Genomic DNA, 27,438 nt, shown 5'->3' on the forward strand with positions numbered 1-27,438 from the left:
TGGCTCTGCGGTCAGCCACCGGCCCATTCCTTAGTGGCCCAAGACAGGCAGGCTGGGGCGTCCGCCTGAACTGAACATCTTGTTTAAGATTTTATTTTTAATTTTATTATTTATTATGATATGACAGATAAGTGTAAAAATAAGAATCCCACCGGATAAAACATATTCAAAAAATTGTGATGTGCTTGATGGGCCTGGTCGTGTGCTTTATTGGGCTTGAAGTTGGGCCTCAACATAGGCCTTATAGGGTTCGACGTGGGCCTGGGCAGGCATTATCACTCCAAAAGTGTGATGTGCTTGCTGAGCCCGGTCGTGTGCCTTATTGGGCTTGAAGTTGGATATTCCATACGTCACCCTAAATAGACATCGGATTGATGGAATACGATTCACTTTCTGCCGTGGGCCTTATTGGGCTGTCTTGGCCTTAGTTGGGCCTTAAGCGTCCTGGCTTGGCATTTGTTTTGCGGGCTTTATTTTGGGCCCAATTTGGGCCTTTTGTTGGCCCTGAGATGCTCTTATGGGCCTTATTGATCCAGAGTGGGCCCTACTGTGGGCCCTACTTTGGGCCTTGGCTTGGTATTGGACTCTTATAAAGCCCAACCAAACTTCTTATTGGGCCCCAGTTGGGCTATACTGTAGGCCGATGGCCCTATTTTGGGCCTTAGGCTTGATATTGGACCCTTATCGCCCAACGAAATTTCTTATTCGGGAGCAGTTTGGGCTCCACTGTGGGCCGTCTTGCGCTTTTTATACTTAATGGGCCTTTCTGGTCCAGGCTTGTGATGTGCGGGATGGGCTTTATTTTAAGCCTTATTGAGGTTAATCTAGGCACCCTTATCGGGCCAGCGTTATGGCTGTGGTGGGTCGTGGCAGGCGCACATCGCGTTATACGGGAGTGTTGGCTGTTCTAAGCAGTCCCAGCCAATTTGATAGTGGGCCGTGACTGGCCAGCCTACTCGCGACAGGCATGGTTTTGGTGTATACAACCCAGGATAGTGTTTTACCGGAACCATTCTTTTGAAATTTTTTGCCCAATGAGCAATAAGGCTCTTTGGGCGATGTTTCTAAGTTTTTTGGGCCCAAAGACCCCTTGTGGCCATTTGGGCCAAAAGTTCAGTAACCCAACAGCCATTGACAATAACGTTGTGCTAGGGTCGGGTGGCCGGCGGCTACAGACGATAGCATTGGCAGTGGGCCACTCAAAAAAATTGCAACTCCGGAATGGCGGCGTGTCATTGACCATTTTGGGCTACAAACGTTATGACTTCAGGATCTGCAACTGATGAACATCTCAATAAAAAGCAAGTGGAAATACAAATGCAGGAAATAAATGTACAACAGCGAAAGATGTTCATGAGAATGACCTTTGGGAACAGAGCAAGCACAGAAACAACGAGGATAAAATTACAACCACGGGAACCTTGTTCTAGTTATCATGAGACGACTGATTGCATCCAGGTCATTTTCATTTTTATCATGAGAATTACAACAATGCACTTACAGGACTAGGGCTTCTCAAACTATTTTTCCACAAACTATGGGCAAGTAATAAAACGGGCGCGATGACATGGAATGAGAGAAACCTTGAGGAAATCATAGGCTTCGGCTCCTGGAGAATCAAGTCACCCTCCGAATCCCTCCAAAAGCCCAAATCTGTCAGGAGAGAAACGAAATGTTCTTAGCTAATTCTTCAATCAACAAAAGGATGCATTTGTTATCCTGAACCCAGAAATTAATAACAGATGACCCAGGTTCTGAAAACACAAAATTCCATGAAGCTCTATCCATAAACAGACCTCTGGCAAGACTCCTTGCAATAAAAGGATGAGTATGTGCCAAACATTCGTAACTCAGAAAATTAGCACAAAGGCCACTCAGAGATAAGTCCTGGGCAACATATGTAGGACTTCTAAGAAGCTTTTGGAACATATAACATACAACTTTGCTCCAATAAAAAATTAATGAAAACATTTAGTTTGGATGCAGCTACAGGCAGCTAGTAGAGTCTCACACATGGAAGGAAGCACAATTACCCTGAAAAGTCTGAAACTTTTGGCAGACTTAAAAGTAAAAGAATGGCAAAATCAAAGTATCACAATTTAGAGAATAACAATGAAAGCAAGAAACAGGGTGCATGCTCTGCACAGGAAAACCATGAACAGTTGACCAAATTCCGAAAGTTCAATAAAACAGAGAACTAAACATTCCAGATAATTAGCATGCCTTCCCTCAAGGAGAAATTCTGGCATGATATTCCAAAAATCAACTTGAGTTGAAATACATAAATACGGTAGAAAGGAGAAGTACTTTAACAAGGCTAAGATCGGGATTAACACAAAGTACCACAAACTATAGTACATCAGATGCTGTAGTGTTTGAAAAGACCATTATCATTTTGACAAAGCAGATGACAGAGGAGTGGAGGAGGACTTCAACCAAAATGCAGCTCAGATGCCGACTAATTGAAGAAAGGACGCAGGATGAGTCACTGCACTTCAATCCCCAATATCAGTATCGGTTTGGCCTAAAGCGATGTCAAATGGTGATGCTTTAACACAATTCTAACCTTTAGATTTGTATCCCAACTGCCAGTACACAACGCACTTCCATCAGCAGACACACCCAAACAGGTGATCCGACCTTCATGTGAATTTTGCAATTGTCCTAAGTTCAACACTACCTGCATAGATGAACAAATAAAAAAAAAATTAGTCCATACCAACGTAAAAGATGATACAGGATGTGCATGATGTCCCCTCATAGCAAATGAACTTGATTGCATAGACTTCAGTGATGACACACAATAAGAATTCGTTTGCCAGGTCTAAGACCAATACTTCGGACAACTTTTCAAAATGGCCTTCAACAAAGAAGCGGAAGTCTCTCTCCACAAACTGATAAGTTTAATGAGATTCCAGGCAAGAATCTAAAGCAGCTAATTCAGACCTTCCCCCTCTGTGCTCAATAACATATTACCTGAGCCAATAATGTATCCCACACATAGCAATCACCATTTGAGTATCCAGCAATTAGCAGCCTCCCCGAAATGGAAAATGCAATGGAAGTGACGTGAGGGATCTCATTGATGCCACTCTGCTGATAGTATACTTGGAGTTCGTGCCCTGTTCTGATGTCAAAGAGCCTGCAAGTACCATCATCAGACCCTGTTCCAAATCTATTTCCATCTGGAAAGAACTTTACGGCATTTACATCGCCTTCATGTCCATTATATGTATGAACGGCTCGACTTGCAACGCGAGTATCCCATAGCCGGGCAGTTGAGTCACACGAACCAGAAATGAACATTCTTGAGTTCGATCCATTTATTGACACACTGAAAAGTACAAGCATATATTAGCTTCAGTATTCAAATTTACATAACCTTAACTCTCTAGGGATCGGCCACCTTGCTAGGGGATCGATAAATCTTTGGTGACAAGCAACTTGAAATACATACATGAAATAAGCTACTCTCTGATTAAGGAGACGGCAATCACAGATCCAAGCATGAGTCACTAGGCACTACACAATCCATTGGAACTTATTAAATCAATGTGAAGTTTCTAGACAAGAGACACCTCCTCAGACACTTGAGTGTATAAGACAAAGTTTGTTCGAACAGAATAATTAACTTATAGGTTTCATTTTGAACAAATGTCTCAGTTTGCAAGACTGCATACAGATGATCCTAATTCCGGTGGATTAAAGGGGAAAAGAAATTTCGCATAGAATAATTTGGTACCTTAAAACATCAGCAGTATGCCCTGATTGAAATTCTCCTCCAAAGACAGAAGTTCTGAGACCTGTAGTAATATCCCACAAGACACATGTCTGGTCACCAGATCCTGTAATCAGGTGAGCGTCTTCATCTGGCACATACTGACATGACGACACATAACCCTTATGCCCACTTAGCATTCTTGATACTGGTAGATTACCATCCCTGTCAACGGGGGAATTGAGGTTGAAGATAGAGCAAACACTATCAAGACCGCCACAGGCAACAGACTGACCATTCGGTGCAAAAGCACATGTCATTACCCATGCACAAGGAAGCTTTATGGCATGAGTTTTCTGACTGGTCAGAGCATTCCAGACTATAAATCTCCCATCTTGAGACACACTGACAATGCGATTCTTTTCAGGAGTCCAATCTAGCGAGTAGACCTGCAAGATATGTCAGGAGACGATGCAGATCAATTTCAAACATAGGGGAGTCGGAGAAATTATCCTTCAACCAGGAAAGCAAACACCCACCCCCACCCCCAAAACTAAATAAATAAATAAGTAAATAAAGCAAAACAAAGGAGACAAAAGAAACCAAGACAAAAACATTTGCGCACGCGTGTGGGGAGTAGGCGAAGCAATTATGGCAGCATACTTTCACTATTTCTACTCGAACACTCCCTTGACTCCTTAAAACTATAACAAGCCACCATCTGTCAGCTGAACAGACCACACTTCCGCTACGCAAGCTCAGGATGAGATTTCAATGCAATTTCCCTAAGAACCTCTTAAGAAGCTTGACCACAGGTTTCATCCTTCACCTTATTCATGAAGTTGTAGTCAATCAGTTATTTCTTATGCTTTTCCTATTGTTTTTATTAATTTCCTTCTAAAGTAGCATTCTTATAAATCACTCCTGGTCAACAATGAAATCGTAAAAGAATCATAACTTAAGACCAACATCATGCTTGAATTTTCTGAAAGAGACAATTTGAAAAGGATATTCTCACCACTATGTGGTGAAATGCAGATATCACTCCTGGTAAGGGAAAATTCAAAAGGGAAAAAACACTGAAGGGTAACAAACCCTGCGTGTCCAACAGAACTAATAAAGAATTAAGACGTGGTAGTTTCACAGAGATTCGGAATTCGACAGGATATAGCAGTTTATTGTCGCCGAGAGTCCAACCCTCGAATTCCGATGACTCTCCGAAGCACAACAATAAGGAAAACCGGCAAGAAAGCTAGGAAGAAGAAGCAACCTTCAAAATCAAAAGGTGCGAGAACATCCAGACGAGATCAAACACACAACACATGCAACCACATATCCCAAGCCGTCCAATATTACCTTGCCAGTGTGGCCCTGCAAGGTCCGGCAGCACACCAGATCCGTCGGCCCAAAAGTAACCAGAGTCCTCCCCTGAGCCCTCGCGTACCCGGCCACTGCACACAATTAACCGCGCAAACCAAACAGATCGAAGAATTCAGTCACAAACCGCGCAGAAAGCAAAGCCAAGCCCTACATAAACAGCTCGAAGGCGTGCAAAAAGGAATCGATCAACGAAACACCAACCATCGGTGTCGAGCAGCTGGACTCGCTTCTGCTTCAGGCGCTCCCGCAGAGAATTGACGGTCTCGGTCGCGACCTTGTGGCGCTCCTTCAGCTCCGCCACGGACATCGTCTCGCGCGCGCAAAGTTCTTCCTAAACAGAAGCCGTCATCGCTCCGCTCGGCTCATCACCGAGAACTGCGGGTTAGGCTTCGGCGATGATGCATCGGAGGAGCGGGCTCAGCGGGTAGGGTTTCCAGAGAGGTACGGACAGGTGAGGGAGATCACAGAGAATTTGAGCACTGATTTGGGCGTCTGAACAACTGAGGAAGGTGCGTGGGACGGAGATGGACGAGGACTGAAATGACTGACGCCGCCGGACCCACCTCTTTTCCACCGTGGAAATTCCGATGATTATTTTTATCGTGTCGTGCGGGGGTCAAAAATATTTTTTACTGGTCACCGGTTTAACCGTTTAACTCCGGTTAATTTTCAATTTTTTTTTAAAAAAAAAAATCGGGCCGTACAAGTCGCAGTCGTGTTTGATTCTCATTTTGCAATTTATGCTTAACACATAAAAAATGTCAAGGTGGACTCGCTATAATTGAATAATTTCACGCCAATTTTTTACATTGAATAGGAATATTCGGTCGGAATCCGATTTGAAAGGTAATTTTGATTAAATTTCCAGATCAAAACTTAATTAATTTGTGAATTTGACAAGATGAGGTTGACTTCTGCACAAATATGAACATGGAATGGAATGTATGTATTCACATGGTTCTTGACTTCATCATGGCCGGGAGGTTCACACTCGGAGAAATTTACGTCTTACTCGCCTCATGATTGACTCGATAGATTTAGTCAAATCATGAGCTGGTCATGGAGTGTGTAACTCCTTTTTGTGGGGGTTAAAATTGTAAAAAGTCAAAGGATTATATTTATCTCTCATCAAGAGTTGAAATTAATTACGAAAATCAAATCATTGAATCATAAGTAGGGACGATGATTGAATAGTTCTACATCATCTCAGCCTTAAATGAAGCAATTCACTTACGTGTATTTTGGTGTGAGAGACATTACAATGAAAAGTGAGTTCCATTGCCAGGAGTTGAACCGAGTCTCTCGACTGAAAGCCAAACACTAGATCATATTGGATTTATTGTTCATGTTGAAGACGATGTTTTTCCTCTTCTATCTTCAAGAGCATAGCAGTTATCTATCTTTTCATATAATTATCGAGTGGATTTTTCATCAAAATAGCTTTGATTTTCATTTTGTGTGGATGTATGACTTGTTATGAGCATAGGATTTGGTTTACCATGAATCTTTTAATATAAATGGGAATATTTGGTGAGCATCGTAATTGATAGGGGTGTGCAAAAGAACCTGTCGCTTTTGTGCAGTTCCCATGGGAACGGTGAGTACCAATTCGATTCCCGATTGGAATGGATATTTATGTTTTCAAAACCTAATTCTTAATTCTAGCTCTTTCTCTTACTCCTCGCTCTTTGGTCCACAGTCCTCCTCACACACACACTCTCTCTCTCTCAAAAAGAGTAAAGTAGTTGGTAGAGACAAGAGAAAGAAACCATAGCCTCCTTGCATGATCCTCTCAACTATCTCGCCTCATCTCGCTCTCGGTCGCCTCATAATTGAGCTATCACCTCCAACCCTCTATCATGGCATCAAAGTCGTGGCCTCGCCTTCAGCCCTCCCTTGTAGTCGCAGCCTCGCCTCCCTCTCTCTCTTACTTCAATGTAATGGCTATAATTTTGTTGTTGTTGCTTAAATTCTATTGCTTGATGAATCTGCTAAAATTGATGGTGTTGACTCTATTGAATTTCAAGTTCATGTTGGTGAGGTTGTTGTGATTATGGGTGATCTATTCTCGGGTGCTCCAATCATTAAACTAGTTACATTTTTTTTTGTAAGTTTTCATTAAATTTTTCTCGTTAACGACATATTAACGGTACCATCTCTCGTTAATTGCATTAATTTGTAACTAAACCTACAAGTCATGCTAAACATTTAGGTTTAAATTTATGTTTATATTTAGAAGTTTTATTTTTGAAAAGAATATTATTCAATAGGTCCGGTGCCCCCTAGAATTGGGAATCGAACCGGAACCTTCGGAAGCCAGTTGGATCGCTCCATTATGCTTAGCCCTAGTTGTGATTAAGTCTCACCATTTCTCTCACAACTAGCTCTCTCACAATCTCGCTCAGACTATCTCGTATCTCTCTCGACCCTCACAGCTCCCTCTCATAGTTCTCTACCATTCCTAGCCACCCAGGACACGATCAGTTTTATGGACCCACACGGGATTGGTCCGGCCCAATTTCTAGGTGGGTGCAAAAATCAGCGGGCAATTGTCGATCCTTAGCGGGCGGTTCTTAGTTTGAGGTTAGGAACCGTCTACCTGAAAATCGATTACCCCTACCAATCGAAAGGCAATTTTGTTAAACTCAGCAAAAAAATTAGCATCTTTAAAAGAAACGAGTTTTCGACTTTCCCGTGAGAGGGGAGAAAATTACTCATACGGAAGATCATTAACAAGCATGGCCCATCTTCTTTTGACTAAATTGCCTTCTCGAAATTAATTAATTTGTGAATTTGACAAGATGGTTTGACTTGTGCAGAAATATGAACACTGAATGCGTGGATTTGTATCCCAAAAAAAAAAAAATTCGTGGATTCACATGCTTCTTCACTTCACCATGGTCGGGAGGTTCACACTTAGGGAAAACTATTTCTTGCTCGCGTCATGATTGACTTGATAGATTAAGCCGAGTCATGACTTGGTCATGGAGCCTATGATGGGTACCTCCTTTTATGGGGGGATGCAAAACTTGTTATGAGCATAGGGTTTTGGCTTCTCCATGATACTTTAGTGATTGAGACTTGGCCCAAAAGAGAGACAAAATTGAGGAAGGAAAATCGGTTTGGTTTCGTTCGACGTCGAACCCGAAACGCCAAAAAGCACGGCTTAGTTTGGTTCGATGTGATTTGTTGTTTTACTCCAACCGTACTTACGCTATTTGCTTTGGTTTAACGTCTAATCTCAGCCAAACCACCTCGTGCTCACCTCTATGTCATGGATCTCGTTAAACTTTCGTATGAGTAAATTCTGCATCAATTTTCTTATGAATCGATATTTTTCGTGTCGTGCATAATGAATGTCATAAAGTTTGAACAATTGCTTATTGAGTACGAATAGTTCGAGCCTTCGCGTGTTAGCGTGACCAATTATCCGATGGAAATTCTCCGTTATTACTTGATTGGATCATAGTCATTCCTTCCTAATGCCATCCTAATGCCATCCCAAAGAGTAATGAACAATTTGGATATCAAATGACAGATTTTATTACATCATATCATGAAGAAAACCAAGCCTTTTACATTTGCACAATCGAAAAGATCATAGCAACCCCGACTAGTGAAATGTAACTTTCCTGTTTCTTCATTATTTAGCATCAACCGGACACGATCGTCAATCAATCTTTCCTACCACCAGGATATTTGCGATCGTTGTAACCTGGAAGAAACCAATTCAAACAATCAAGTAAATCAACTGAATGAACGTGCAAATGGCTAAGTTCATCTCTCTAGTCAGATCAATCCGGTCCTGAGACAAGCATAAATATGCTAAAGAGATTTTCATAATTGTAACGTGAGAGACGACAGCTCATCGGGGTCTTGGTTTGTCATTATTCCGGTGCCGCTGAAATTACATGCTTGAAGATTCTTGCCATGGGATTGGAAGTAGGCGTTCATGGCGTAAGTGGCATGAGACTTTAGGGTGTCGGGTTCGAAACAAGGGCGGCCCGGTTTGATCGGGTCGCAGTTGGCGCCGTTGCTACACGCGAAGTCTAGATTGGCCTGCAGCTTAGGGTCCGGGGTGCCGCTCTCGGGCACGCACCACATTCCAATATCAAACCCCGAATCCTGCAAGAGAGAACAAGGATTTATTTCTACGGGAATTTCATTCAGGTTCGTTGTATTTTGCAACAAGCGCCATTAGGTAAGCTTGTTCTAATATTGTTCCCTCCTCTCTTACTTTGCCAATTAAGGCGGGTTGGTCGAGGAGCTTCTCGTCGTCCGACGAAAAAGACGGCGGATCCTGGGCGACTCGCCTTCCGTCGTGTGAGTCAGAACCTACAGAAAACGGCGAAATCACCCCGAGTCAGTAGGGGGTCACACTCTCATTCATCACTTTGGGCGCATGTTTTGCTTTAACATTTTCACAGACGTCTACTGTTTCCAGGAGAGCATTGCATCATCCTTTCATGGACACATCGAGATTAGGCGAGAAATTCTCAGAAAAAGGGCCGAGAAATCGCGGTAAAACTCACTTGCCAATTGAGAACCTAGCAGTACCATGGCCAAGAAGAGCGGTAGGACCCAGAAATGAGAAAAAGACGCCATGGAAGAGGAAGAAGAAGAAGAAGAAGAGTACGAATGGCGACGATGGAAGAAGAGAGACAGTTTCGAGCTTTGCAATTGCTGGTGTGGAGAGAGCGTGAGAGGAGGAGAGCGAATATATAACAACACAGGAGAGCTGGTTCAACTTTAATCGCATTTAATTACTTAACTAAAATATGAATAAGCACATTAGATACTAGATAGCTTCGAATCTATTCTCATTTAATTACTTACTCCTTAAAAGTACCAGTTTTTGATGGCTTCTCAATATTTCTAGTACGAGTTTCATATGATTTGGAATTATGTAAGGTTCAGGAAATTACACCAAACAAAAAAAAAGACAAGAAATTATGTCTCATAAATTCACGTATCAAGTATTATTTCGTGTCAAAACTATTAAAAGGATCGGATCAGGAACGGTAATAAAGTGATTCCTCCCGAGTAGAAGCACTCTGCCCCATTCGGTTCGAAAGATGAATATCGCCGTTATTAATTGATTGCATCATAGCCATTGCTTCCGAAGGCCATCCCAAAGAGTAATGAACATTTTGGAGATCAAATGGTCGGATTTTATTACATCATATCATGAAGAAACCAAGCTTTGTACATTTGCACAGTACGAATGATCATAAAGACCCTGACCAGTACTATGTAATTTTCTTGTTTCTTCGTTATTTGGCATCGATTGGAGACGGTCGTCGATCGATCTTTCCAATCCAACTCAACCAGGATATTTGCAGTTCTTATAACCTGGAAGAAACCAATTCATGAAACCAAGTAAATCAATTGAAGGAACGTGCAAATGGCTAAGTTCATCTCTCTGGTCAGACCAGTCACGTCCTAAGACAAGCATAAATACGTTGGAAATTTTCATAACCGTAACGATAGAAACGACAGCTTATCGGGATCTTTGTTCGTAATTGTTCCGGTGCCGCTGAAACTACACGCTTTAAGATCCCTACCATGAGATTGGAAGTAGCCGTTCATGGCGTAAGTGGCGTGAGACAGCAGGGTGTTGGGTTCGAAGCAAGGGCGGCCCGGTTGGATCGGGTCGCAGTTGGCGCCGTTGCTACACGCGAAGTCTAGATTGGCCTGCAGCTGAGGGTCCGGGACGCCGTCCGCGGGCACGCACCACATTCCGCCATCTAACACTGAATTCTGCAGGAGAGAACGAGGGTTTATTTCCTTGGAGATTTCGTCGAGGTTCATGGTATTTTGCAACAGGTGCCGTTAGGTGGGTTTGTTATAATATTTTCCCCTCGTATCTTACTTTGCCAATTAAGGCCGGGTGGTCGAGGAGCTTCCTGGTGGCCAACGTAAAAGACGGCAGATCCTGGGCCACTCGACCTCCGTGGTATGAGTGAGAACCTACAGAGAACGGCGAAACCACCCGAGTCAGTAGGGGTCACACTCTCGTTCATCAGTTCAAGCGCATGTTTTGCCTGAACATATTCACAAACGTCTACTATTTCCAGGACAGCATTGCATCATCCTTTCATGGATACATCCAGATCAGGCGAGAAATTCTCAGGAAAAGGGTCGAGGAATCGCGGTAAAACTCACTTGCCAATTGAGAACCTAGCAGTACCGTGGCCAGGAAGAGCTCTAGGACCCAGAAATGTGAAAAAGACGCCATGGAAGAAGAGGAAGAAGAGGAGCTTCGCAATTGCTGATGGTAGAGAGAGCGTGAGAGGAGAGTTAAATATATAACAAGAGACAGGAGAGCTGGTTCAACTTCAACAGCAATTAATTACTAATCAAGAATATCAATCAGAACATTATAGCTTCAAATCTTTTCTCATTTAATTGCTGAACAAAAATATCCTTTGTTTCTCAGTATTTCTAGTACGTGTTGCATATGATTTGGGATTATGTTAGGTTCTGGCAATTACACCAAAAAAAAAAAAAAAAAAAGACAAGACATTATGTCTAGTGAATTCATGTACCAATTATTACTCCGCGTCAATTATTAAAAGGATCGGATCGGGAACAGCAATAAAGTAATTGGTACCAAATTTTCTAGCTCAACGTAGAAGTACTTGGCCCCATTTGGTTTGAAAGATGAATTTTGTGCGTTATGCGAAAACCGACTCGAGAATTTATACTACAATGGCATCAACGGAAAAGGGAAAAAAAATAAAGGGGTGATACGATTCGCTCTTGTATTAAGGGGAACATTTTTTTTTTTTTTTTAGCATGCAGAAGAGAGGAGACCAGAACATTGAAATTTGAAAAGCATCGGACCTTTTCATTGGATTAAATTGCATGATCAGAATTGATCAACTTAATCAAGTGAACAGCAAAACCTACCGAATTATAGGAATGTGCCGGACGTTTTTGGCCGCGCAAGAAGAGCAAAAGAGAAAAATAAAGCAAAAATTTCCGTTGCCGGGAATCGAACCCGGGTCTCCTGGGTGAAAGCCAGATATCCTAACCGCTGGACGACAACGGATTTTTTTCTCTTTTCAAACAGCTTTTATATATCTTTCAACAGAGCCGATCCTTTGGGATCCAAAGGACAGTTTTTTAGGATATTTTCGAGAACGCCGTTGTTTCTGTCTTTTTCGTATTGAACTTACCCGGAAATTAAAAAGTCCAACCACCGCATCAAACTACATTTTTCGACTTGGGTCAAGCATCGACTTTTTTTTTCTTTTCTTTTCTAAAATCAAGTCTATTGCTTATTAATCGAGAGGGGCGCAAATTGGCCCGGACACCTCGGTTATAAAAAAAAAATTGATTTATTTCTCTCTCTTGTATTCAAAGCTACCTTCTCCCTTGGTTAGAAATAGCGTAGATTTTTATTTTTTTGTGGGTTTATTATTTGGAATGAGTATATAAACTTTAGTTTCTTCACGAAACTATTATTCTGTCTAACCCATTTCAGTCAATTTTTTGTTTGTGAACTTACCATAAGAAAGGAAAACAGAAGAAGAAAAGAGCGTTTGTTTTGTTTCCAAATCGAACCGAACTACAGAAATAGTTTGGTATGTCTCGATCCTTCAACGCGTGTTTTCATGATTAGGTTCAATTTGAAACTGCACCTTATTCGGTCATATATTCCCTAGAACTTGTTAAACATAAAGCAAGTGAAGTTTTCGATGTCCTATATACTTTCAATTAATGTTTTAAAAGCATCTAGTAAAATTTCGAGCATCGCATGATTCTGATGCTACGCCAAAGAAGCAATCACCATTTTGGAGGCTACGATGTCGGATTTTGTTGGACCTACATGATGGAATAAAAAGGCAAGGGTTTAAATTTGCAATGTCCAAATGATAGAGCACTAACTGTACAATTCTCCTTTTCTCTTCTTTATTCAACATCGACTAAATGAAGTCGTCGATCGATCTTTCAGACCCAACTCAGCCGGGATAATTGCAGTTTCCATGGCCTGGAACAAGAACATCCCATACAACCAAGCAAATCAACTGGAGGAATGCACAACCACGTATGTAAGAGAGAGATGCACAGCCAATGACTAAGTTCATATTCCTAGTCCAAATCAGTCCGGTCCTAAGACAGGCATAAATGTGTGGAGATTTCCTTAGTTAGGATGAGCGAAACGAAGGCTTACTCGGGTCGTCGTTCGTCGTCGTTCCCATGCCCCCGGAATCCCAGCTCTTCGGATCCTTGCGGTTGGCTTGGAAGTATGAGCTCATGGCGTAAGAGGCAGGACTCCGCATGGCGTTGGGCTCGTAGCAAGAACCCCCAGGTTCGATCTTACTGCACTCGCCGCCGTGGCTGCACGCGTAGTCTATATTGCCCTTCAAGAGAGGGTCCGGGACGCCGTCGTGGGCCAAACACCAAGGTCCTCCATTTGCCTCTGATTTCTACGGGTGATGACGAGGTTTTATTTGATCTCAATGGGATTTTATTGAGAGGTTCATTACCGGTCTGAGAAACTTTTTTGCACGTGAGAAGCGTGCGGGCATATTTGGCTTAGATATCCGATTCATTCAAATCGAAAGGCTAGCATACTTCACTGGAAAAAATGACAATTTTTTTTCGGTATTCAGCTAAAACCCGAAGATAACCTGAAAAATATTTTCCATCATTCGGTATGAAAAATAGGATTTGATTTTCCCCGATGCACTCATTTTAATAAATTTTATTTATACTTTTTTTGCTTTTCATTTTTTAAAACTATAATTTTTCATTTTTTATTTTTTTCCTTTTCCCCTCTTCTTTAGCCGATTGTCGGCGACCGGCCATAGGGAGCTCGAGCCTCCTAACAGGCCGGCAAGGCCTCGCGTTGCCTCCTCGGATCTGTTGCGGTTTAAGAAGAAGGGAAAAGTAAAAAAAAGAAAAAGAAAAATCAAAATTAAAAAATTTTAATTTTTTCTAAAAATAAAATATAAATAATTAAAAAGAAAAGGAATGTAAAAGAGAGTGGAGGAAAGAAAGCTGAGGAAAAATATCTTTCTCTTTTCAAAAAGAGGAAATCATTTTATTCACTTTTGAAGGTGTTTTTTTTACATAAATGGAAATTGTTTTTCTTAACTCGTTCATTTTCCATGAACCGAACTTCGAAAAATCCGAAAAATACTTTTTGGAAGTTATTTTTCGCGGAACAAATGAAGCCTTTGAGCATCCAAAATGAGGGTTCTCTCGTGTATGTAAGTAGCTAGTGACGAGTTCTTTGAGCACGGTATTAAATTGTTTCATGTCTTACTCTGCCGATTGAGGTGGAGTCAAGGAGCTTCCTGGCGGACGGCAAAGAACCGAGATCGTCCCAGACTTGGCTTCTGTCGTGAGATTGATGAGAACCTACATACAACAGCATAAATCCTTTTCATGACGTAGGACTTACTTTCGCTTGACATATCTACACATCGAGTCGAGATGAAGCGAGAGATTCCCAGAAGAGGTAAAGAGATATCGACGCTGAACTCACTCGCGACACGAGCCGCTCGCAGCGCCGTGGCCAGGAAAAAGCGCGAGGAGCCAGAAACGGGGAAAGGACGCCATGGGAAACGGCGAGGATGAAGGACGGACGAGGTTTCGGAGTTTCCAGTTATTGGGAGCGAGGAGCTTGAGAGCTGACCTGGAATTCAATGCCTCGCTTTCGCTTTTAATGGAAGCTGAGAATGTTACGACAGGAGTTGATAAGAAGGCATGAGGGACGTCTGGGCATTACTTCCGGGGGTACGAAGGTCCAAAGGTGGTCCTGGAATTTATTGTCTCGCTTTCACTTTTTAATCGAAGATCCGATTTGCGTTCTTAATTGCCTTGAGCCCACTTTGCCTTTCCATGTCCCGGTCCACGATCCGTCCTAATTAAACTTAGGGATATGTATTAATTATCGTGATCTTGAGGCATATCGGCCACATTTATACATGGTTAATTAAGACTGCATTAATTGTTGGTGTGGTCCACCATCCTTCCCTATCCTTTTCGGCCTTTCATGCATGGTTTGCTGACTGCGTTATGTATGGTCGGCACTAGAGAAATAGGAGAAAATTCCTAAAAAAATTCTAAATTTATTGTAATTGTGTCAATTTAATTTTAAATCTTTTTTTTTTACCAATTGAGTTCTAAAATTTTTGCATTGTGTTAATTCAGTCCGTCCAGTCAATTTTGATGGAATGACATTTTCGTGAACTATTATTCGTAATATTTTTAAATAATTTTTCGAAATTTTTATTATTTTTTATTTCTCATATTTTTCTTCTTTTTTCCTTTTTTTCTTCCCTCCTTCTGTCTCTAGCCAATCATGGAGGATCGGAAGGAAAAGAAAGAGAAAAAATAGGAAAAAAAATCAAATATATATTAAAATATTATTAAAAATTGTCCACATCAGCACCAACAGTATGGTCTACAAAGGAATCGAGAATCGCCCGGACTATCCGAGATCGGGCCAAATCAACCAAGAACCAGCAATCCCATGGGGACCGGTCCGATTTCCGGTTCCAATAATTGGAACCGGTGAGTATAAGTCCGATTATGGATTATAGGCGTAAAACAATCCATCCAATATATATATGAATGTACGCGCATACCCAGATCTCATCGCGCTGAGGCTCTGTTGGAGGACGCTTTTTCCAAGACAAAGTGATCATTGGGGCGCACATCCCGTTGAGACGTGCCCCAGTGCACACCGTCCCCAGAACCCATTGATCATAGGGGACTACTAGCTCACTTCATGTTGACATTGCAATTAGTCGTGAAAAGTGTAATTTTTTTCTCTAATCTGCGATAGCTAAGGCTTCTGAGTACGATCTCTCTAGGGAAGGGAAGGCCGTGACTCAAACCTAATATTGTTCAATATACATGACGAGAAAATGTATCACGAGAATGGTTGGTGAATCACAAATTCCGATATTAACACTTGCAAAGTTTACGACCACCTCCATTAAATGCATCTTCGATTTTATTTACTTTAATTTCTAATTGAAAAGTTATAAGCACCCACAAGACCACTTCGAAAGTAGATTGGCTCGTATCCAAAAGGATATTGCTGATGAGTGTCTTCGTGACGCTTGTTGATTATGTTAAATAACGACTAAACCAATTTCCAACTATCAATCGATGAATGCAATTTGTTAGGGATTGGAGACCGGTTTTATGGATCCACCGGGAAACCAGACCGGACATGGTCTTATTCCCGAGTGGTTTCATGGAACCAAGGGGTTGTTCCCAATTTCAATTCTTCGGAACCGACCCTTAGTGGGTGGTTCCCGATTTCACGGTGGGAATGGCCTATCCGGACCATGCTCACCCTTAGCCGACAATGCAATGTTAACACCGGCTAGTCAAAATTGGTTGAATGGACTAAATTGACACAAACGTAAAAGGTTTAGGACTCAATTGGGAAAAAAAAAATAATACACGACTAAATTGACATAAACCTAATATAATTGTGTCAATTCAACTATAAGATTTTTTTTTTACCCGATTGAGTCATAAATCATTTGTAATTATGCAAATTCAATTCATTAGGCTGGCCGGCATTGACGTGGCAATTTTAAATAATATATTTACTATTTTTTGAATTTTATAGGCATTATTATTCAATTATTTAATAATTTCTTCTGGTTTTTTTAGGGTTTGGCCCAGCAGGAGGTTGCCGAATACATGCCAAGGGCCTACTAGCCCTTGGGTGAAGGTCACCGGTCCAAACCCTAAAAAAAGCACATAAAAAATTACTTAAAAAATAAAAATAATTAAAAAATTACCAGGTCAACGCCGGCCGACGAAATGGACAGAACCGATACGGCTGCAAAAGGTTTAGGATTCAATCGATCAAAAAAAGTTTAGAACTAAATTGACACAATTGCAATAAATTTAAGGCTTTTTAAATAATTTTTCTTTTTAATAGATTTAGAATTTTTTTGGGTAATTCTCACAAAAATCGAGTCATAGTGACTTCCTTTAGCTCTGTTAGCTTTGAAGGTAAAACAAATTGGCTGGTTCAGTCAACAATTAAAAACGCTTTGTATTTTTGTACCGCTTCGCCCAATCAGGATACACGTCCTTGGCGGTGTTGACGTTACATTGGCCTTAATTTCTTTCTTTCGGTCGCCAACGTTGTCCAAAATTACTGGCTTCTGGACTGCATTCGACGACTAACTCACTCCTAAATTGTATTCAGAAAGGAGACTTAAGAGGATCGACAAATATGGATTTTCTAAATTCCTTAGCGTCGACACCTAAAATCAGCTCGGGCTTCAGAAAGCCGAAAGGCCCATAAGAACATCATGGGCTAGAAGACACAAAGTATTCATAATGAGTCGGCGACTAGTAACATATTGTAGCCGATACCCGAGCAGATATAGCGTCGGTGACACCGTGAAATCAGAGACCAGAATTTCTGGCTTGTGAACCGCATTCGGCATCCAACCAGAAGGAAAAAAAAAGCTGCATTCGGCGACTGACTCACTCCTGAATTTTATTCAGAAAGGAGACTTGACAAGATCGACAAATATGGATTTTCTAGATCCCTTAGTTTACCCTCCTATCGACCGGCCTCTCTTTTCTGTCCTTCAGTAGTACGAGTTATGTTTCCCTTAGTTCTTTGGAGAAGCTATTGCAACTCTTGGAAGCAAAGAGGATCAGAGAATATCTCCATTGATTTGGGAACTGTCTGAATGCTTATTAACCCATTTATTTATTCCTATCTTTGTACTTAAAGTAACATATTCTTCCTTAGTTCGAAATGGCGTAGATTTTTATTTTGTGTGGGTTTATCGTTCGGAATGAGTATTTAGACTTTAGTTTCTCCACGAAACTATTATTCTGTCTAACTCATTTTAGTGAATTTAAGTTTGTGAACTTACCAGAAGAAAGAGAAAAAAATAGAAGAAGAGAAACCCGTTTGTTTTGTTTCTGTTGACGCTCAAAATAACTCGCCCGCTGAAGCACGTGATACACAAGTGAAAGATCAATACGTGTGGGGAGCACATGAAGGGTCAACACACATGCAAAGCACGTGAAGGGTCGACACTTGAGCAGAACACGTGAAGAGTTGACACTCGTGATGGACACCAGAGGAGAAGGCACGACTAGATAGAATAAAGAAGGTTTGTGCAAAGCACGCGGTGGTACCGATAGGAATCATTTGAAGAAATCATCAAACCCGTTAGCAAATTGAGCGCCAATAAGAAGTAGTATTGCCGGATTCAAGGTCTTTTCAAGGAGCACCAAAGTATATGAAAGTTATTTCCTTGAATTCCATAGTGGGAGGACAGTTTCGAGACGGATAAGGTTCAACTAGTCTCCGAGAACAAGTCAAGGAGTCCGTAGAATACAGAGAACATGGGCATACCCCTCATGATCGAAAGAGAGTTGGTAAGTGTCCCATCGACGATTGCTAGATTTTCGAACTTAAAAACCCCGAAATGCGAAAAACGTGGGCATGATTGACACAAAAGGAAATTGAAGAAAGGCCCCAACATCATCAGTTATCTGGAGTCAACTAACTGCTTGAAGACTGGGTCAAAAAGAATTAGAAAACACCAAGGAAGGCTGCAACTGTTCGCACGGAAGTATTACAACTACTAAAGAGCAGTTACTACTCCAGCCAATAGACATACCATGAGGCATCCACAAAGAAAGACCCTCGAACAAATCCACAAATTTATCTTATTTTTACTTATCGTATTGTATTTCTTAGCTGTAACTTTCAAATTCTCGGCGTCGAGTTAAATTCCGGCATTTATCTTTATCCTAGATACTGTCCCATCGAGTCAAACTCTAGTGCATTATCGAAGCATATTCAAGGCATTGTCATCTAGTCAAACTCTAACACTATTTTGTGCGCGTTGGTTTGTTATTATTGAAGGAAATTATGCCTGCTAGGTGATACCATCGAGTCAAACTCTGGTTTGGTTCACGTTTGTGCACTTTCTTTCAATTTCATCTGGATCAATTCATTTGGATTTGTACTTGCAGACTCTCACCATCGAGTTAAACTTTGGTCGAGACAATTTTTGTGTAATTCTATTGAATTCTATATAAACTTCATGCGTTGATTTTTCTGACTATTTGGAACTCTACGGTCCAAAATCATCACAAAACCCCTTATCATATTTAAAAACCGAAGCGCGATTTTTGGTGAAACATATTTTGTCGCGGAACAATTTCGGCGAAACAGTTTCCAAATCAAACTACAGAAATAGTTTGGTATGTTTCCATTCTTCAACGCGTATTTCTACGATTAGGTTTAGTTTGACGACTACTGCACCTTATTTATATTCCACAAAACTTGTCAGATACAAAGCAAGTTTCTGGTTTCCTATATGTATTGACTTTCAATTAATGTCCGAAAATTTTGAGCCCTTCGTTATTTGAGTGTGCTTAATATGCATCTAGAGTGTTAGATTTTATTCTGATGCCATCCCAAAGAGCAATCACCATTTTGGAGACCACAATGTCAGATTTCATTGGACCACAATCACATGATGGAAGAATACGAGGGTTTACATTTACCTTGTCCAAATGATACAGAGCTAACTGTAATTCTCCTTTTTCTCTTCTTTATTGCACATCAACTAAACGATGTCGTGGATCGATCTTTCAGACCCGGCTCAGCCAGGATATTTGCATTTTTCCATAGCCTGGAACAAAATCATTCCACACTACCAAGCAAATCAACTGAAGGAATGTGCAACCACGTTTGTAAGAGAGAGACATGCACAGCTAATGACTAAGTTCATCTTCCTAGTCCAAATCAGTCGGGTCCTAAGACAGGCATAATTGTGTGGAGATTTCCTTAATTAGGATGAGAGAAACGAAGCACTCAGGTCCTCGTAAATCTTCATTCTGGTGCCCCTGAAATCGCAGCTCCCAGGATCGTTGCGGTAGGTTTGGAAGTATGAGTTCATGGCGTAAGCGGCATGACCCCGCTTGGTGTTGGGTCCGTAGCAAGAAACCCTCGGTTGGATCGGACCGCAATCGGCGCCGTGGCCGCACGCGTAGTCTACATTGCCCTGCAACTGAGGGTCCGGGACGCCGTTGTGGGGCAAACACCAAGGTCCTCCATTTGCCACTGATTTCTACAGGAGATGACGAGGGTCTATTTAATCTCGCTGGAATTTTATTGAGGTTCATTATTGGTCTAAGAGACCTTTTCACACGTGAGGAGCGCGCGTGTGTGCGTGTAATTCACTTAGATATCCGATCCATTTACATTGCGAGGCTAGGATAATTCACTATGAAAACTTCCGCGCCAACGAACACCTTATCTTTCGGGCGATGTGCTGAGCGATTCTTGTCTTCACAAGCTTTATTTTGCTTGTACATCAACTGTTGAGGTAACTTAGAGCACTTAAGATAGGGTTCTCTCGGGTCTGTAAGTGGCTAGTGACGAGTTCTATGAGCACGGTGTAAAATTGTTTCATGTCTTACTTTGCCAATTGAGGTGGAGTCAAGGAGTTTCCTAGTGGCCGGCAGAGAACCGAGATCGTCGGAGACTTGGCTTCCATCGTAAGATTGATGAGAACCTACAAAGAACAGCATAACTTTTTTCATGGCAAAGGATTTTCTTTCACTCGACATTGCCACATTGCCACAAATATATATATATACCGGAAAACTTTTGCATTCTACTATATGTGCACACAACAAGTCGAAGCAAGAGATTCCGAGAAGAGGTCGAGAAAAACTCACTCGCGACACAAGATGCTCGTAGTACCGTGACCACCAAGAAAAGCGTGATGAGCCAGAAATGCGGAAAGGATGCCATGGGAGATGGAACTACTTAGGAGTCATTACCAGTGTGATCTTTTTTCTCCTCCTGAGTGAAAAGAGATGGAGGCGATGAAGAATCGTCGAGGCTTCGGAGTCTGCAGCTGTTGGAGCGAAGAGGTTTTTGAGTGCCGTAGAGCGGATAAATACTAACACAAGGGAGATGGTCGGCCCCCATCGGCACAAGCTGAGGTTGTCGCTACCGAAGTTGATAAGAAGGCATGAGGGACGTTTGGCATTGCTTTCGGGGTTCAAGGGTCAAAGGCGCTCCTGGAATTTAATGTCTCGCTTTCACGTTTTTCAATCGGTGCTCCGATTTGCGTCCTTAATTGCGCAGAGCCCACTTTACCTTTCCATGCCCTGGTCCACGATCCGTGCGTGTATTAAATCTCATAATCTTGAGGCATATCGGCAAACATCTATACATGGTTAAGACTGCAGAAATTGTTGGTGCGGTCCACCATCCTTCCCTATTCTTTTGCGGCCTTTCATGCATGGTTTGCCTACTATGTTGTCTATGGTCGGGACTAGAGAAATCATCGGTCTCAGGTACATGATCGAACTTCGAATCCAATCTAAGCCTACATGTCCAAGCTTTTGAATCGAATTGACCTCGAATCATAGCGACTGGTATCTTGAACTAATGACTTTGAAGGCGAAAAGTTGGCAGGTTCGGTCAACATTTCAAAACGCTTAGTACTTTCGTACCGGCTGTTACAAATGGTTATTACAGACACATCCTTGGCGGTGTTGAAGTTACATTGGCCTTAACGAGAATTAACAAGATCAACAATATTAATTTTGACTCCGTATGTTCAACCTTCTTTCGACTTCTCTTTTCATTCCTTGAGTACTCCGAGTTGTGTTTCACTTAGTTCTTTGGATATCGTCTCGGCGGAATACAACCACAAAAAGGACATGACGTGCCAGCGCCACAGAAAGCAAACATTAACATGTATCATCGTATTACTCGCACTTGAATACATGATCTTTTTCCAGAAGTTTCCATGAAACTGCGGGCAAAAAGTGGACGAAATCCATGGCTCAAATTATTAATTATAGCCAGTAGATGCTAGCTAAGTGCGAAAAATTACACCCAACGTGCGAAGCTCACCAACACGAAAATTACATCATGTCAGAACTTCTATATACCTACCATTAGACATGACCAAATGGAACCGTGGGACCAGAACCGACCGGGAAACTGGGCCCACGGTTCCAACCCGTTAAAAAAAAAAAAAAAAAAAAAGGGAAGGAAGGAAGGAGAAGGCTTGGGGGAAAAGAGCAATTTGGGTCTAGGAACCGGCGGTTCCACCTTTTTTAGGAACCGGAACCGGCGGTTCCACAGAACCGGCCACCTCTACCTACAATGAACTACACGCCCACATCTTAACACAATCACAATGTCAGAAGATTGAAATTAGCAGAACACATTACAGAGTGTATTCTTATACAATATGAGGACGTAGACAAAAAGGCTCACAGCCACCAAACCCATGAAGGAACAGATCTACAAAACCTTATATATCAAGAATGAAGAACTTGATGATCCAAGCAAAGCAGGAGAGCATACAACCATGTAGTCGAGTTCTACTAGCAAATGAATCAGGCAAAAGAAAAACTATAAAACCACCATCAACCGCCAAAAGAATGGAAGAATCATGGAAGGCACCGGACAGCCGAAGAAATCCCATTCACCCTCCGGAGTGAGAGACTGGAGTAGTCACAAACTGCCCATCTTTGTATACATGAATGTACTGCTGCGGCAAAGCATGCTCACCCTGCAACACAATGGCTTCAATAAATTAACCACAATAAATGAGGAGACATAAATCCACAAACTTTACTTGCAGTCCTCTCCCTCCCTCCTACCCTCCCTCCCCTGTCAATTTTCTGTCCCCTCAACCTAAATCATGCATCCGCCACTCATGACCTGTTCTATGCTTACTCCTGGCTAACTTACCAAAGTACATATGAATTTATTTCTCCACTAAAGGTAAAAGGCGTCCGATGATGCACTGAATGACTATCATCAAAGAAAGCAAATATCATGGAAGCAAGTGACATGCAAAAAATTTATTCATGCATAAAGTCTTCTCTTTTCTTGGCCAGATAATGCAAGATCGCCTATTATGAGGCAAGAAATGGCATCGGGAGTTGATATAATGGGATAAAGGGGTCTTCTACTGGAAGAGGATCTGCAGAGCCACCTAATCCAGGCAATGGCAACTGAAAAAGAATATGTGCTGGTCACAAACCATTTTCCTCCCACACTTATTCCATGGGAGACAAGCCCATAGAGAGGGCATTTGCATATGACAAAAATTGAACACTAGAACTCTTATTCCTAAGCTGCCAAAATGTGTTATATACACAAATCATGGATCAGAAAAGAAATGGAAGCAATTGAACAATTTTAAATTGTCTAGAGAAGAAATTTTCGAAGAGACATGAATGTACCCAATCACTGTCAGGCTCGGTGCCAGGTACTAAAACATTGATCTCGCTTGACTTAGCTGTTGTTATGGATGCACCCAAGGCATCTTTGCTCAAATACAACTGACAGCCAGCGGTGTTATCCACAGATATCGTTGGAGCTGATCCCTGAAATAGCAAGATGGATAATGTCACCAAGGAAGATAATTTTTTTTTCTGGGAGAAGCTACTGTAACTCTTGGAAGCAAAGAGGATCAAAGAATATCTCCATTAACTTGGGAAGTGTCTGAATGCACACGCTCGCACAAACTCCGTACCTGACATTGCACTTCAACCCCGCTGCAGTTCACAATCTCGCAAGCAGCAACGACATCCTGCAATAAGTAAAGAGCACAATAACATTATAAACAATACAAACATGCACATATCTAGAAAGCCAATACTAACCGTAAATACAACTCCCATTTTAGTGCACTTGTCAACAGTTATGTTGTTAACTTTCCCTGCAATTTGTCAAACAACAATCAGTTGCCCAGAGCATCTCCATTCAACTTCCCAGTAAGAAGAGCTCTCAAAACTTCAGCAACCACTAGCCCAGAATTAAGAGTTGCATAATAATATATGACAACATTTCAAAGCGCACAGAGTACCTTGAATCTGCAAGACAGAATCTTTGCATCCAAACACATAGACAGTTTGTTTTGTATCACAGTCATCAATAACCAAGTTTTTCTTTCCAATTTGATTTTCAACGGCCCATCTGCCAAACAGTGACAAATACGTAAATCATATTGTTGCATTTATTTCCAACACTCGATAAAAACAAACAAACTAACTTACTTCCGACCCATTTGTAGCTCAAATTTAGGAGGTCCAGCTTTTGAAAAAGATGAACCAGTACGACCTTCTTTTTCACTGGCACCAACAACTCCAGTTCTATCGCTACGGTTCTTTGTCTTCATATCATCCGTGACCTTTCTTAGCCCTGCGAATCATAAATATCACTCCTGATGCACCATTTTTATATGTGATGAAAAGAATGCAGAGAAAAGACGCAATTACCAACAGTTACAGGCTTCCCAGAATTTAGTTCCTGGAAAACAGCAGCCATTCCTTGCTTTGGGTGTGATGATGAAGCTTGTGGAGAATCGGAACTGAAGAGCGAAGCAGGTGGGGGAGGAGGAGGGGCAGGTGCAGGTGCACTTTTTGCTGGAGCTTTTGACACAGCAGAAGTGGCTATTTTTCCATTAGGATTCCACACTGGACCCAACGGGTAAAAAGCTTTCACATATCCCCTTAAACCTGGCAAATAGAGTTCTTTCAGAGCTTTTGCCCATTCCACATGATCTGGGTCTTTGCTCCTGTACTCCACCAGTACCTACAATGTTGAGACAAGACCAACACACATTATAACGAAGCTAAAACAGTGAAAATTATATAGGGTTGAAGTCCTAGTTAGTTGTGCGACAGCTAGTAAGACATGGGATAGATCCTGCCATATTGTCCACATGACAATGAAATATGTCAGCAATAGTGTCCCTACCCATGATACAAGTAATATCATGTATAAATAAAACCAACAAGCTCTTTCACACTCTCCATTAGTATTGCTCCACAATAATGGTTCAAAGTAAGATTATAGCATCTAGGAGAACTTCTAGTAGCACAAGTCACAGGAAAATGAATTGCCAACTCTTTAGATACTACTTACTACAGCAATAGGATCCTTCACTGACTACCAAAGTCAGCTAATCACATTCAGCATATGAATATTCCCAGTACCTTGTTGTTGTAAAACTCTGCCGTTTGCCAGCTTTCCTCCACATGAGCAATTGGCATGCTCATACCTTAGGAAAACAGGAAAAAGAAAATCAAAAGGGAGGTTCCACAATGATCTGCTGTAGTTGGACATAAAGACTTAACTTACCACAATCTTTGCCTGTGTATGCAATCCATGCTAATGCCCCAAGACTGTCAGCAGCAGCCTTCAAGTGGTTAAAGCAATCAGATCGCCTTCCCTCAGTAAATGCATTTGCTTTCATGATTACTTCATTTAGTGGCTTAAGAAACTCGCCCAACCCTGCGAGGTCAGGTTTCTGCATAAAATACAAAAACCCATGTGAACATATTATCTAGCCCAACCATCAGTATAGATTTGCCACGGATGCAAACAGACGTCATATGGCTTGTACATAAAATGAGCACTCACCGTCCATCCCATGGGTCTATTTTACCACATACCTTAATGGAGAGTTTCATACTACCCAATTCTTATTATCTAACCCCATCTCCTGCCCCGATCTAAATTAGAGAAATAGAAATCCGCTATGAATAGTGATAGGCAATGTCGTAAATCCAGATTTGAAATTGAGTACATGGCATTCGTCTAACAAGCAAAACAATTTTTGTCCTTGCCCAACCAAATGAAACGAACTAGAAGGGAAAAGGTTTCATTATGAGTGAAAAAAAGATTAGATTCTCCTCCCTTTGAAATCTAGAGTATAAATAAGGTTAATAATAAAAGCTAGGCGAAAGGCCACTTATACTCAATACATGTGAGGCAATGCAGGACAGCTAAGTGTTTCAGCGCCTGAAAAGCCGTTAACGAACCTAACGTAAGAGATCTAAACATATCACTAGCCAAGCACTACGAGTTTCAATTGAGCAAGTTAACTCACCAACTCATCAGTACGCGAGCTCCATCTACGGCCCATAGCCACAAAAGGGGCCACACTAACATCATATCAACGAACGGATTGAAGAAATGGACACGAACATTCAGAAAGAGAAAGAGACAATCGATCACCGATTCTTAGCTCAGAAAGCTCGATACAGGACCAAAAGATCCTCCCTAATCCACATCAAACTTACCTGAGTTTGCTTGATTAGGATGAGAAGCTCCTTTTGGACGCTGAAAGCTTCGTGAACAACCTTGGTGACGTCCAACACCTGCCCTCCAATCTTCTCCGCCGCGCTCGAAACCCTAGCCAAGTACTGCGCCATCAGATCGTCGAAGGCCAGGATCGCCGGATCCGTCGCGGCCGACGCATCTCCGCCGGCATCACCCGCGGTGGAAACGCCTCGGGCGGCAGATATCGCCTCCAAGCGACCGACCGCCGCTTCCAACCGCTGTATCAGCTTCTCCTCCATCCGGACAGAACTCAGAAGAGCTCAGCTTCTGAAAAATCTCCGATCTCGGTACACGAATTCGCTATCTCCGGCTCTTCTCCGGATGGATTGGATCTGAGGAGAGAATGGGATGGCTATGGTGGTGGCGGTGGTGGCGGTGGTGGTGGTTCATACAAAGGTGCGTCGTCGTCCTGGGAGAGAATGTTCCTTTTCGTGTTCCTTTTTGCGCTGTTTCAAAATCGCCGAAAGTGAGCGAACTGGCGAAATTTCTCAGGTATTGCGCGGTCTTGAGCGGGATAGCGGGACACGTGTCCGCACATGAGAATTTGGCGGTTGATCTGTCGCGGAAAATATAGTTGTCGCCAAAAAAATTATTTTTGGGCGAAAGTTGTCGCCAAATTTGAACTGGCCAAAAATTGGTCTGTGCCTCAGGGGAGAATAAAAAGGGAAAAGGAAAGAAGGACGCTGTAAAATGAAAACAGGGACCAATTGGATAAGGCTCCCATCTTATCTTACAGACGAGAAATCCTACGTTGGCGAGTCAGTAATGGCAATCCAAGTTTAGATTACAGCGACTTTTGATTACGGAGTAAATTAGTGAGTGTATTGACGGTTTGATGCCCGCCTCATGACATCAGGGTCACTCCCTAGTTGGAATGAAGTGTCATGGACTCATGGCTCGTGCCTGACATGCCTGGCTAGCGTGCACGAGGAAGTGGGAAGGAATAAGGAAGGTCGGCCCAAAGTGCGCGGTGGCGTGGGCGTGAAGACTGATGATGGTTCATGGTGGAGCCGCTGGCAGACAGCCAGGCAGATCGAGCCCGAAGCTGAAGTGAAGAATGACTTCGAACACGCGAGCAGTGACCACGGGCTGCTTCTGCTTCACGGGGTCTATCAATCATGACTTCCATGGAATGAGATAGGCCGAGCTCAATTGGAACTCTTCACTATCCTTTGACGTTTGTGTTCATGAGAAAAAGCACCAT

The 27,438-nt window shown here is 42.1% G+C and overlaps 3 protein-coding genes and 1 non-coding gene across 5 annotated transcripts in view; 1 reads left to right on the forward strand and 3 right to left on the reverse strand.

Moving 5' to 3' along the window:
* LOC115735585 (DNA repair protein REV1) overlaps positions 1 to 27,438 on the forward strand; it is an 870,695-nt gene that overhangs the window by 775,406 nt on the left and 67,851 nt on the right. The gene's annotated exons all lie outside the window — the stretch shown is intronic.
* On the reverse strand, positions 1,351 to 5,514 carry LOC115735948 (guanine nucleotide-binding protein subunit beta-2). Its single transcript, XM_030667419.2, has 6 exons — positions 5,300 to 5,514; positions 5,075 to 5,169; positions 3,743 to 4,167; positions 2,977 to 3,334; positions 2,567 to 2,680; positions 1,351 to 1,653 (listed from the first exon to the last, which is right to left on the reverse strand). Exons 1-6 carry the CDS (start codon positions 5,403 to 5,405, stop codon positions 1,618 to 1,620), a joined length of 1,134 nt encoding a protein of 377 aa, XP_030523279.1. The 5' UTR covers positions 5,406 to 5,514; the 3' UTR covers positions 1,351 to 1,617.
* TRNAE-UUC lies at positions 12,081 to 12,152 on the reverse strand. Its single transcript has one exon. It is a non-coding gene; the product is annotated as a tRNA-Glu (tRNA).
* On the reverse strand, positions 22,277 to 26,707 carry LOC115735851 (cyclase-associated protein 1). The gene is made up of 10 exons (XM_030667277.2): positions 26,195 to 26,707; positions 25,251 to 25,419; positions 25,106 to 25,170; positions 24,386 to 24,701; positions 24,164 to 24,308; positions 23,974 to 24,083; positions 23,771 to 23,826; positions 23,641 to 23,697; positions 23,348 to 23,491; positions 22,277 to 22,668 (listed from the first exon to the last, which is right to left on the reverse strand). The coding sequence occupies exons 1-10, from the start codon at positions 26,471 to 26,473 to the stop codon at positions 22,582 to 22,584; spliced, it is 1,428 nt and encodes a 475-aa protein (XP_030523137.1). The 5' UTR covers positions 26,474 to 26,707; the 3' UTR covers positions 22,277 to 22,581.

Source organism: Rhodamnia argentea, chromosome 11 (genome assembly GCF_020921035.1).
Source record: "Rhodamnia argentea isolate NSW1041297 chromosome 11, ASM2092103v1, whole genome shotgun sequence".
Taxonomy (NCBI): domain Eukaryota; kingdom Viridiplantae; phylum Streptophyta; class Magnoliopsida; order Myrtales; family Myrtaceae; genus Rhodamnia; species Rhodamnia argentea.